Here is a 12366-nt window from a genome sequence, read left to right on the forward strand (position 1 = left end):
AATGTATTCAACTGATACACAAAGTAGGCCTATACTAATTTAAATAATGGGCAATGTCAAAGACACAATGTGGAGTTTCAGTTTAATCCCCCCAATATATTTGTGTATATTAGTTACGTTTACAGTGTTTTCTTATCATACCAGAGTTAGTGTTGTTTTTCAGACCCTTTATCATATTAATTTATTTTGAGTTTCTCAGTTAGCTGAATCACAATTGTGTATGTATGTGTGCGTTACAAAATCCATTTGCAAAATATATGGGATCATCTCAGATTTGTTTATTAGAAAAAAACATATTGCACAGCTCAAGCCAACTCTTTGTTAAATTAACAATACACTGCTGCCATCTATTGGTGGGACTGGAAAAATACACACAGGTGTCTAAATGTTGAGGGCCAACAATCCTGCCTAAACATTTGCATAATTCATAATTGTACATTGGGTTGAAAATACAATATTGTACTCTGGAGTGATATCACTTTTTAAAAAAAACAAGAAATATTATATTCACAAAGCAGATTGATTTCATCACATTCAATGAATCATTTACAGTAATTTCAGCATTTTAGTAGATCAATTGATACAGCAACGCTTTCTGGAGTGCAAATTATGATAACTGTCACATCGGTCATGAAGTCACAAATTAAACAGAGAAAATAATCTGTTWTTAATCAGCAAGGTTCATCAGACCAAAGTTCAGCATATTGTTACCTTCGGACCACGCAGCGTGTTGTGCCCCATCCATCTCTGATGCCACTCTGTTGCCACTTGCCAGAGCATGGTCTGCTCCACCAATCGTAGCATTGCACTCTGGGCAGTTACGGCTCATCGTGGCGCCTCCACAWTCTCCGATGGCATAGACGTGACCGTTGGGGCAGGAGTACCAGTGGCCTTTAGGCAAACTCATGGCTGAGAGTATCATCTTTCGTTCATCATCACTGATCCCCAGGCCAGAGCTTGGTAGCTTTTCAGCCAAGTCTTTCAGTGCCTGCTTTACCAAGTCTTCGTCTTGCAGAGTGAATGGCTGCATTCTCTCCAGAACCTCCCTTATGGCTGTGACCTCAGCCTGAACCTTGACCCCACGACCTGTGTCCTTACCCATCTTGCAGCGGGTGTTGAGCTCGGCCAAAAAGGACAGCCTCTGTAGCTCGCTCTGCAGATCAGAAGCCTGCTGCTCCGAGAACTTCTGGTTACAATCCATCAGCCACCTCAGGAACTCTTCGACTTTCTCATCAAAGTGGAAAGCTTCCCCACTTGACATGTGCTGCCTACTAATCTTCAGCAACTTGCCAACTCTCTCAAGGGAGGCCATCTTGTTTTCCGTGATCCACAGTTCCTTAGCTGTGAGGTGGGAGGCACTTAGTTTTTTCCTGATCTGTATGTACTCRGTCGGTAGATACCCTTGCAAGTCCTCCTTGTCAATCCATTGCTGCTTAAGGACCGCCTTTTGCGCCTCAATATCTGACTGTGCTCCATTAATCTTCTCCTTCACTTTCTCAATTACCGCCAGACTCCGGTTGACGTAAGCCCCATACCGGAGATTCCTGCGGATGGGAGTGCGACACCTGGGGCACTCCTTCAACTTTACTGCYAGCTGCTCCTCGGTAGCCTGCTGGTTGTCATCCATCCCCATGTATTTGTCCATGGACGTGGACTCAAAGATGTGTCSGCAGTCCTCCAGCTGAATAAAGCAGGCCTCAGCATCGTCCTCCGTACCAAAGAAGATCTCCATAACATCCTCGTGGTGGCAAACACGGCACTTGTTGGGGCAGGGGTCTCCACACAGGCCGATGCAGGGGTGCCCACACTGCAAGGTTTTGGTGCAGGGTTGGGTGCATGGTGGACGGTCACAAGGCTCATGGCAGAGCTTGCTGCAGCCCTGGTGAGGACACTGCCAGGCACAGGGCTCTATGCAGGGGGCACAGGGCTGGCCGCAGGGCTTCCTACAGGCACTGTGGATGCAGCGATTCTCACAGSGGTTTGGACAGGGAGGGCAGTCACGTGTACAGGGCTCCCGACACTTGTGGGAGCAGACTAGGAGCTTATCACATCGGTGGAAACAGCCCACGTGGAAGCGGCCCTGGTGGCACCTCTGGCAGGAACCAGGACAGGGGTGGCCACACTTCAAAATATGTTTGCAAGGTGCCCTGCAGTCCGGCTGTACTGTAGATCTCCTATAATGACAGGGACCTTCTTGCTTGTGTCCACACTTGAGCTCCAAGGTGACTGTTGCCATGCAGGTGGTGGTGCAGGACTCCCCACACACCGTGGCACATAGATGGCCACACACCAGCTTCTTCTGACAGGGCTCCTGGCACACYAATCGCTCTGGAGCCTGGTGACAGGGCACCATCTGCTTGTGCTGGCACCGCGGTACGATTTTCTCTACCCGCGTAAGGCAGTCGGTAGGGCACTTCTGGTAGCACAGAAGTTGGCATCGATGCCCCAGCTCACAGAGGACCTTCTGGCACTTCTTGTTACATGTGTACTTCTTGTGCTCTTGGTCGTACGGGTGGCAAGCACTGGAGCACACGTGACCACAGTTCAAGCGGAACTCGCAGGGCAGGTTGCAGCCTCCCTCAGGAGCATGTTTGAAGTCGTCTCCGCAGAATGCTTTAATGTGTCGCTCAGGGTGGTTCTGGCAGCACAGMGTCAGGGCAGGGCCCACTTGGTCTTTCTCTCGCAGTGTGTGCAGGATGTTGCTCCAAAGCTTGACCTTTCCCAACATGGCCATGTTTCCAATGCAGTAGAGACCCTTCTTAGCCCGTGACAGGGCCACACAGACGCGGTTGGGGATGTTCAAGAAGCCCACCTTCCCCTCTTTGTTACTTCGAACCAGCGACAGCAGGACAATATCATTCTCCTCTCCTTGGTATTTGTCAACAACATGAACTTTGACCCCATTGAACTCTTTGGCTGGCATGAGTTTGCGCAGACAGTGGAGTTGGCCAGTGTAAGTGGTGAGGATGGTGATCTGGGACGGCTGYTATTCCTGTAACAGGAGGTAGCGACACAACGCTACCACGAAGAGGGCCTCGTGGAGGTTCTGGCGACTCTTTCCATCCCTGATCTCCTCCTCCGGGTAGGTATGCTCCACAAAGAACATGTTGGAGAGAAGACCCTACAAGACAACAGGGAGGTGAATACAACGGTTATTGGAKGGCAACTAACTTCTAAAGCCTACACATGTATTGTGATTTATTAATGGTTCATTGAATTGACCACATGCTGAAATGGATTGATATTCAGTATACAGTACACTTTAAATGCACTCCTGCAAGGAGGGTAACTACCATGTAAAAAGTCTCTGAAAGCATTAACGAACCTTAACATTGTCATAGTTCATCACTGAGGGGTGGTTCTCTAGCTCAGAGTAGATGTGCGGGACCAGGAGACGGGCYATGTCTGGCCTCATGCGATGCTGTGCGGGGATAGACCCAGAGTTAGAGGATTGGTCAATGGACAATGAAGAACAAGGGTAATTGGTTTATCCATATACACTTTCCCTTTAGATTCCCCACACGTACCTGGTAGTTAAGTCTGACGTATGGAAAGTCCATCTTGATCAGCCTCTCAAACATGGACACTTCAAGATTGAAGTTCTTGGCCAGTTCGAACACTGTTGCACTGGGCCGGAGCTAGGGACACAATGAGCTACATAAGTACCCCTATAAGTACCGCTGAAGCCCAAGAGAGGATGGAATGGACCACCTCATTTTAACACTTTTASACAACATCTCCTCAACTCTATTATTTGTTGTTGAACACTGTTTTTCCAGAACCTGCCCACTAAAGATMAACATTTGCCGTTCGACTAAATCACATTTACAGAAATGTTGATTAATGTGCATTGGCCCTCTCAAATCAYTGTAATAAAGTAAAATAAAGAGTACGAAGAGTATACAGTATTTGAAAATAAAAACTCACAGTTTTGCTATCCTATCTTGTTTTCCTGCTTCTTTTCAGTTGTTAATGTGTGTCTGCTTTATTTAGMGGACAGGGTAAGAATGTATGTGGGAAAGATACAAAACATTCTCAAATAATGTGAGTTATTGTACTCAGTTTGTTTCTGCCTGACTGTGTTAGATTTCAACCACTAACTTTTGATTAATAGCACTTCAAAGCCAAAGCTTTTTTTTCTCATCGAAAGTGTGATCCACCTACACAAAAGCAAAGTGCACATCTCAAGAATACCAGCTTTGAATAAAAGTGGATTATATTGAACTGAGTAAAATATGTGATATTCCCAGAGTGCCTTAGCTTTTTCACTCAGAGCTAAAAGGAACAAGTCAAGTTATGTAAGACCTTYTAGCTGGGTGAACTCTCCGTTTAGCCCCAAGCAGAGTTGGAAGTTGATTGCAATTCAATAAGAAATTAAAATGACCATGGACTTTCAATCGACAAATGCCCAGTTTACATTAGGACCAATTTTACATTAGGAGCAATGTTCAAGTCAATTTTACATTAGGAGCAATTTTCAAGTCCATTTTACATTGGGAGCAATTTTAAGTAAATTGTACATTAGGAGCAATTTTCATGTCCAATTCAATCCCTGGATTTAGTGGCATAACAGTAGGGAGTTGACCATGCCTGACCAATGAGTGTCCAGTACCTGTTGATGGTCTCCAATGAGAATGAGGTGCTGGCAGGCTTGGCTCAGAGTGGTGATGGTGTGGGCCTCCAGTACCTCTGCTGCCTCTTCCACGATCACTAGGCGGGGGCGCACTTCCTGCAAAGCTTTGCGCCATCTAGCAGCCCCCGTGGTCGTCATGCCGATGACCTTGGCGTCCTTCAGGACACATAAGTCCTCACGGAGACGAATCTCAGCCAGACGCTCGGCAGCGTCCTGATAGTCCTGCTCTGCCTGCTGGGCTCGCATACGCAGCTCCGTCCGATAACGCCCRACCCATAACCTGTGAACACAGAGCAGCATCAGATGAGGTCATTGGTAGCATTTCAKGGTAAGGCCACTAATAGTCTACATACGCAGGTCATAAAACTAACATACTTCCTATAGAAAAGTTGTYTTTACCTGACATAACCCTGTCACAATCAAATGCTGAATATCTGAGATTCGTAGATAATGCGTAGAGCAGAATCCTTTATACCTTGTTTGATTTACTGAGTCAATCCAACACACTGGAGATGTGACAATTTCTTTATTGCATAATCCCAAATTGCTTTTTGGCTGGCACACAACTGTGCCTTGCACTGGTCTTTTCCCCAGTCAGATCAAAACATGCGTCACTTAAGGTGGCACAGTCAATCGCACACCTGTGTGGTTTGAGTGGTCATGACGACTGTGCACTTTGCACAAACTAAGCACAGTTACATTGCCAGGGTGACAGAAACTTGTAGAGGTGAGGGGTTCAGTGCATGCACCTATTGAGATACATTTTCTCAGTAATTAGTTGACATAATTATGCACAATGGGAATATACGCTCTCGCAGTCTGGCGTTGCCTAGGGGATGAGAGGGACTATTACCGGTACAGTCTCCATCTGTCTGGCAGACTAAGAGTCCACACATCCAGAATGGTGTCTACCTCATCTTCACTCATGGCTGAGCTGCTGCCCAGCTCTCTCCTAATACGATGTTTCATCTTCCTCTTCTGCACCCGCTGTATCTGCGCACACAGAGAGAGACACCTCAGACTTTTCAAATAACATTAACTATACCTTTAACTCAGCACCTGTCTTTCTGCCATACTCCTGAGCTAAATACTGTGAATATGAAGCAGGAGGTTGTCATTTTAAATCAAGGAGCAGCTAAATTGGTTTGTGATTCACATATTGTATGATGCAATGTGTTTTGGCTATATTGCTATACAATTAGTTTGGATCAAGGCACYTTGTAGGTTCTCACCTCCCAGCCTTCTTCACTCTGCTCTGCATGTATCTGAGTGTTCTCCAGGTTCATYGCCAGCATCATTTCCGCCATATCCCTGACTGTCTCCTCCATCTTTCTTCGATCATCATCGTGACTATGATGCATGTCTGAGACTTCTACAAAGCGTTCCGCCTGGATCAGYTCTGCCTCCTCCGCTATCTCGATCAGGTCCTCCTCCTCCTCATCTTCGTCCATTTCCCCATCTATCACAAAACAGAGAGGGTAAAATGGGTGAGGAGTGAGGAGTTTCTAACTTCTATTTCTAGTAGTTCTCTCAATAGTCACTTTAATAATGTTTACATATTTTACRCATCTCATATGTATATACTGTATTCTATCCTATTCTACTGTATCTTAGTCAATGCCGCTCTGACATTGCTCACCCAAATATTTATATATTCTTAATTCRATTCCTTTACTTTATATTTGTGTGTATTGTTGTGAAATTGTTAGATATTACTTGTTAGATATTACTGCACTGTCGGAGCTAGAAACACAAGCATTTTGCTACACCCACAATAACATCTGCTAAACACGTGTATGTGACAAATAACATTTGATTCGATGAACTCTGAACTCTGCTTCACCCAATATAGTTTCAGGATCAAAGGGAGTTTTAAAGAAAACTTAAAGAGTTCAAAAGATACAGCAGACTACTAGCTAGCTATGTGAATTACAGCCATAATATATTCACAAGCAATGTTGACAAATACAAGCCCACAAGGAGAAGCACTTTTTTAACTCTGCATTCTTGGGAAAGGGCTCGTAAATTAAACATTTCACGGTAAAGTCTACACCTGTTGTATTCAGAGCATGTGACAAATACTATTTGATTTTGCTCTGCACCTGTTCCAGTTATGTCTGTCTGATCATGTTGTGTCTCGTCTACTGTGAGGATTATGGAATTTTGAGTAACAATGAATTGTCATGCACGGTTATTATTACATTGTTTTTTTAAAAACTGCTTATAATGCATTATAACCCATCTTTGAAAACAAGTTACAACATACTGTACCTAATGAATACAACACAGCTTTGGGGACACCCCTGTTGCTTGGAACTTTTGGAAATTAAGTTTCTCCTCCCGACCGTGCCGTTCTGTTCATATAATGATTACCCACTTCACCCACTTCATGTAAWACAAAATGTAACTGCTATTGGGTAAACTATATCTACTTAAATATAAAGGTGAATCCCCCTTCTACTGAAAATAATGTAGTAAGAAGATTATGACAATAATTGTTTTATAGTTCAGGGTTATTGTCCATAATTGTCAGTTACTAGATTATACAATAACTGTTCCAGCCCTATGTCTTCGTTCGGTGGTACTGCAGTGGCTTCTCACCTGCATTGTCATTTTGAGGATGTGGTGTCCTCTGCTGGAAGGCAGTGGAACCTAACCCCAGCCACTCCATTATCATAGACGGCTTCTTCCCACCATAGCTCTCAAAACCATCCAGTGCCTGAGGAAAAGTACATATCAAGAGTAAGTACTGTCTCCACTCTGGCCAATAGCAGATTATCACAGTTCAAGATCGAATCATAAAGCTTTTCTGGGAATGTCTATTTTGTTTACATGAATCTTAAGCCTTGTATAAGCAGTAGGGGTTATCGTCCTCATTGTAGTTATCCTATATGACATCAACATAGTTCTAGAAGTAGCAGAGGTGGTGGAACTATGAGTTATAGTCATAGCAGTAGTCACCAGTCTGATAGTGGTAACTGTAGCAGTTCGGACAGACGGCTAATAATCTACTAATTGATCTTCATATTTGACAGTGGTATCAACGACTCACAGGCTGGAGGGACAGGCTGTCCCAGTGCTCCTCTGAGATGAACCTTTGAAGGAACTGTTCCCTTAGAATGCCTCGCAGACTGCACTCCAGCTGCACAGACTGAGTCTGGATCTTAGTCTCCTCGGTCCGCAGTGCATCATAGATCTGAGAGGAAACAATATTCTGAGCYTCAGTATGTGGTATCGTTTCCCAAAATGACTAGCTGAAGGGCTCTCATCTGGGACTCGTCCAATCCCAGCTGCTCCATGGGGGGCCAGGCTTCAGGATCCAGGGTGTGGAAGCGGCTGCTCTTAAACTCAGGCACCGCAATAGCAGACAGGTCATACGTATCCCCCATTGGCAGGTAGGCAGGAGGGTGGACCTCTGAGCTACATTCCACTACCCCAAAAGATATCCAACCTGGTTGTTACATTCCTGACACATACGGAAGCTGAGCTACATTGACTTCAATAGGAGTGCTCATTTACATTTTAAGACTATTTCTCAAATTTTAGCGTAACTTTCAGGTTTCCCACACTAACTCTCACCTCACTGTTGGCACGGCGAAGATGTTGCGGTAGTCTGCGGCGGAAGTCATGGGACCTTTTCAGCTCCCCCAGAGTGAAACGCTTCAGGGCCTCACTGTTGCTTCGCCCACCCACTCTTACAATACCGTCTGGTAAAAACTTGTGGATGCCTTTGGTGCACAATGTTAAACAWATTGACTTGGGAATGCCTTGTGCACAATGTTAAACAAATTGACTTGGGGATGCCTATGGTGCATAATGTTAAACAAATTAACTTGGGGATGCCTATGGTGCATAATGTTAAACAAATTAACTTGGGGATGCCTGATGGTGCATAATGTGAAACAAATTAACTTGGGATGCCTAGGTGCAATATGTTAAACAAATTAACTTGGGATGCCTTAAGGTGGCATAATGTTAAACAAATAAATTGGGGATGCCTAGGTGCAATAATGTTAAACAAATTAACTTGGGGATGCCTATGGTGCATAATGTTAACAAATTAACTGGGGATGCCTATGGTGCATAATAGTTAAACATAATTACTTGGGGATGCCTATGGTTAAACAAATGAAAAAGCTGCTGATACATATGATGACTAAAGTGCCCTTCAGAATAATATCTGGTAAAACACAAATTATGACATTTTTCAAGAATGGCTTGAGGTGGAAAATAACTGAATTCAAGAAGCAAAAGTAGTGTGGGACAATCATGCATTCATATACCATACATCCATAGTTCAGTATGTCGGAGAGCAGGAGCCCTACCTTCCAGGAACTGGTCTAGAGCGTGGTTGGTATAACAAACCACCAGCATTGGGGAGGTGTCAAAGACACCTTTCCACACCTCCTGATTGGTCAAAAGAGCTTGGGCGATCTTTAGTCCTGTGTAGGTCTTCCCTGAGATTATGAGTAAGGAGAGAAAACGAATGTCCAAAAGTATTACACTCCTGCAAGTCCACCAACACATGAAGTAGCATGGCATACAAATGTCAAACTTTCAGCCTAGAAATTGTACATGTAGACTACCATTAAAAAGTTTGGGGTCACTTGGAAAAGTCCTTGATTTTCAAAGAAAAGCACATTTTTGTCCATTAAAATAACAAAATTGATCAGAAATACAATGTAGACATTGTTAATGTTGTAAATGACTATTGCAGCTGGAAACGGCAGATTTTTWATGGAATATCTACTGTACATAGGCGTACAGAGGCTCATTATCAGCAAACATCACTCCTGTGTTCCAATGGCACGTTGTGTTAGCTAATCCAAGTTTATAATTTTAAAAGGCTAWTTGATCATTAGAAATCACGTTTGCAATTATGTTAGCACAGCTGAAAACTGTTGTTCAGATTAAAGAAGCAATAAAACTGAAGATCTCGTACAACGCTGTGTACTACTCCCTTCACAGAACAGCGTAAACTGGCTCTAACCAGAATAGAAAGAGGAGTGGGAGGCCCCGGTGCACAACTGAGCTAGAGGACAACTACATTAGAGTGGCTAGTTTGAGAAACAGACGCCTCACAAGTCCTCAACTGGCAGCTTCATTAAATAGTACCCGCAAAACACCAGTCTCAACGTCAACAGTGAAGAGGATGCTGGCCTTCTAGGTAGAGTTTCTCCGTCCAGTGTCTGTGTTCTTTTGCCCATCTTAATCTTATATTACTATTAGCCAGTATGCGATATAATAGGCAAATACATTTCTTTGCAACTCTGCTTAGAAGGCCAGCATCCCAGAGTCGCCTCTTCACTGTTGTTGTTGAGACTGGTGTTTTGCGGGTACTATTTAATGAAGCTGCCAGTTGAGGACTTGTGAGGCGTCTGTTTCTCAAACTAGACACTCTAATGTACTTGTCCTCTTGCTCAGTTGTGCACCGGGGTCTCCCACTCCTCTTTCTATTCTGGTTAGAGCCAATTCTTCGCTGTTTCTGTGAAGGGAGTAGTACACAGCGTTGTACGAGATCTTCAGTTTGTTAACAAGAAATATGTGGAGTGGTTGAAAAACGAGTTTTAATGACTCCAACCTAAGTGTATGTAAACTTCGACTTCAACTGTATTCCATAAAAACCTGCCATTTCCAGCTACAATAGTCATTTACAACATTAACAATGTCTACACTGTTTTAATGGACAAGAAATGTGCTTTTCTTTTCAAAAACAAGGACATTTCTAAGTGACCCCAAACTTTTGAACGGTAGTGTACATAAACATGATCTAGTTCAATGTGTATGATTTTTTCTATATGTATTCCACCTGTGCCTGGGGGTCCCTGGATGATTGCCAGCTCCTTGGTGAGGGCGAGCTGAAGGGCTCTCATCTGGGACTCGTCCAATCCAGCTGCTCCATGGGGGCCAGGCTTCAGGATCCAGGGTGTGGAAGCGGCTGCTCTTAAACTCAGGCACCGCAATAGCAGACAGGTCATACGTATCCCCATTGGAGGTAGCAGGAGGTGGACCTCTGAGTCATTCCACTATATACACTGCAATTACATTGTTATAAATCAATAATTTTGATTAGTCTACATAAGTACTGTTTCTGTCATTCATCATACAATAATTGGTATGCGGTAAATGTTCTGTCACAAAATATCTGCTAAATATCGTCTAGCAGCTGGTGGAAGAGGTAAGTCACCCACAAACCATGTTTAGCACTTTAAGATCAGAAGTATGGAACTGTATGAACGCAATCTGCGATTCTCAATATCAGAAAAAAAGTGGTTGAAAAAAATATTTAGCCGACTCTCATTATAGCATCAACACCACCGGTACGATAGCCAGTACATACGTAGGGCTGACTAATGACTGAATTCAACAACGACAGACAGTACACCGACCTCTGGAAGGGCAGATCCTCTACTTCCAGCTCCTGCAGCCCCTCGAGGACGTAGCGGTAGGCCTCAAAGTAGGCGTTTGTCTCCACCATGAGGAAGGACTGGTGGGCCTCCACTCCGGCTAGGGCTCGCCTGCTCTCCGTTGAGAAAATGATCTGGACAAAGCCCTTCTCTAGCTCCTTGGGTCCCGGTCTGACACAGTGGCAAACAGGAAGGTCTCAAAGTTGTCACAGGACATGCAGACCAGGGACCCGTATATCAGCGCTTGGAGTTCTGCCAGCGGACAAACTGTGTGGGACAGAGAATAACATGAACATATATTGAATGCACTCTACTACACAATGTTGGCAAGTCTTGGTAAGTTATATTTCTTCTGTTCAAATACTCAATAGAACTGACTGACCTTAAGAGGTTTGGAGTCAAACTGGACTTTATAGGCCAAACCAGACCGGGTGCACATTGGAACCACCAGTCGCGTGTCAAAGTACACTGTGATGTCATCGAAGCGCCTCTTCCTCAAAGGAATGTCTTTATTGCCCAGGTCCTGCTGGGTCTGAAGCAGCTGCTGGATGCCCTCTCGAAGAGGTCTCACAAAGTCCTCTCGCATGAGCCGGAAGTGCGTGTCCAGGTACAGCAGTCCGCTGTCATAGCGTTTGAAGATGAGGTTGGCCTGAGGAAGGGCCTCTGTTCCTGGTGGAACTCCTCGGGGGTGGGGTAGATGGGCAGGGTCCTGAAGTCGGCCTCCCCAGGTGGGCGTCCTCCTGGGGGGTGATGAAGGAGTAGTTGTCCGACTTCAGGGTGCCTCCCTGGCTCTGTCCTGGAGGTGCTCCACCAGGACCTGGATCCTCTCCAGGCTCTCCTCCGTCTGCTCCAGGACATCCACCCCACGGCTCGCAGGCTGTTGATGACTGGTCTGAAGAGGGCCACTATCATGGACACGGCCTGGATCGAGCTAGCCGGGAATATCCTGAGCACCTCAGCGAGAAGGGTCATGATGTTGTCCAAGTGCTGGGGGTACTGTCCCGGCGAGTGAGGTCGAACTCTGACCCCATTCCCATCACATAATGGGGCAGAATGGTTCGGAGGAATCCAGAATGCTTGATTAAGCCAGCCAAGTGCTGTAAAGTTTGACGGTCATTTTGGAACAGAAGGCCTTGCAGAGAACTTGGCAGAGGAGCTGAACGAGGTCCTTTCGCATCTCTCTCTCGTCGAGTAGAGCTTGCAGTCCATAACTGGAGGCAAGGGTAATGGCTATTTCTGAAGGTTCTTTCCCTGAGAGCTCCTCCAACGTTTTGTACCCCATTGGACGAACATGAGGAGCGCCACCGTCTGCAGCTCTTCCTCTCC

The 12366-nt window shown here is 45.1% G+C and overlaps 1 protein-coding gene across 1 annotated transcript in view; it reads right to left on the minus strand.

Moving 5' to 3' along the window:
* Positions 1-258: 258 nt before the first annotated feature.
* The window catches only part of znfx1 (zinc finger, NFX1-type containing 1), a 19679-nt gene continuing 7571 nt past the window's right edge, over positions 259-12366 (minus strand). The window contains 10 exon segments of the mRNA XM_070445787.1: positions 259-3121; positions 3326-3421; positions 3528-3638; positions 4613-4913; positions 5487-5626; positions 5866-6092; positions 7235-7352; positions 7686-7829; positions 8213-8361; positions 8959-9090. Coding sequence (XP_070301888.1) covers positions 668-3121; positions 3326-3421; positions 3528-3638; positions 4613-4913; positions 5487-5626; positions 5866-6092; positions 7235-7352; positions 7686-7829; positions 8213-8361; positions 8959-9090 — 3872 coding nt within the window. The 3' untranslated portion in view covers positions 259-667.

Source organism: Salvelinus sp. IW2-2015, linkage group LG11 (genome assembly GCF_002910315.2).
Source record: "Salvelinus sp. IW2-2015 linkage group LG11, ASM291031v2, whole genome shotgun sequence".
Classification (NCBI taxonomy): Eukaryota; Metazoa; Chordata; class Actinopteri; order Salmoniformes; family Salmonidae; genus Salvelinus; species Salvelinus sp. IW2-2015.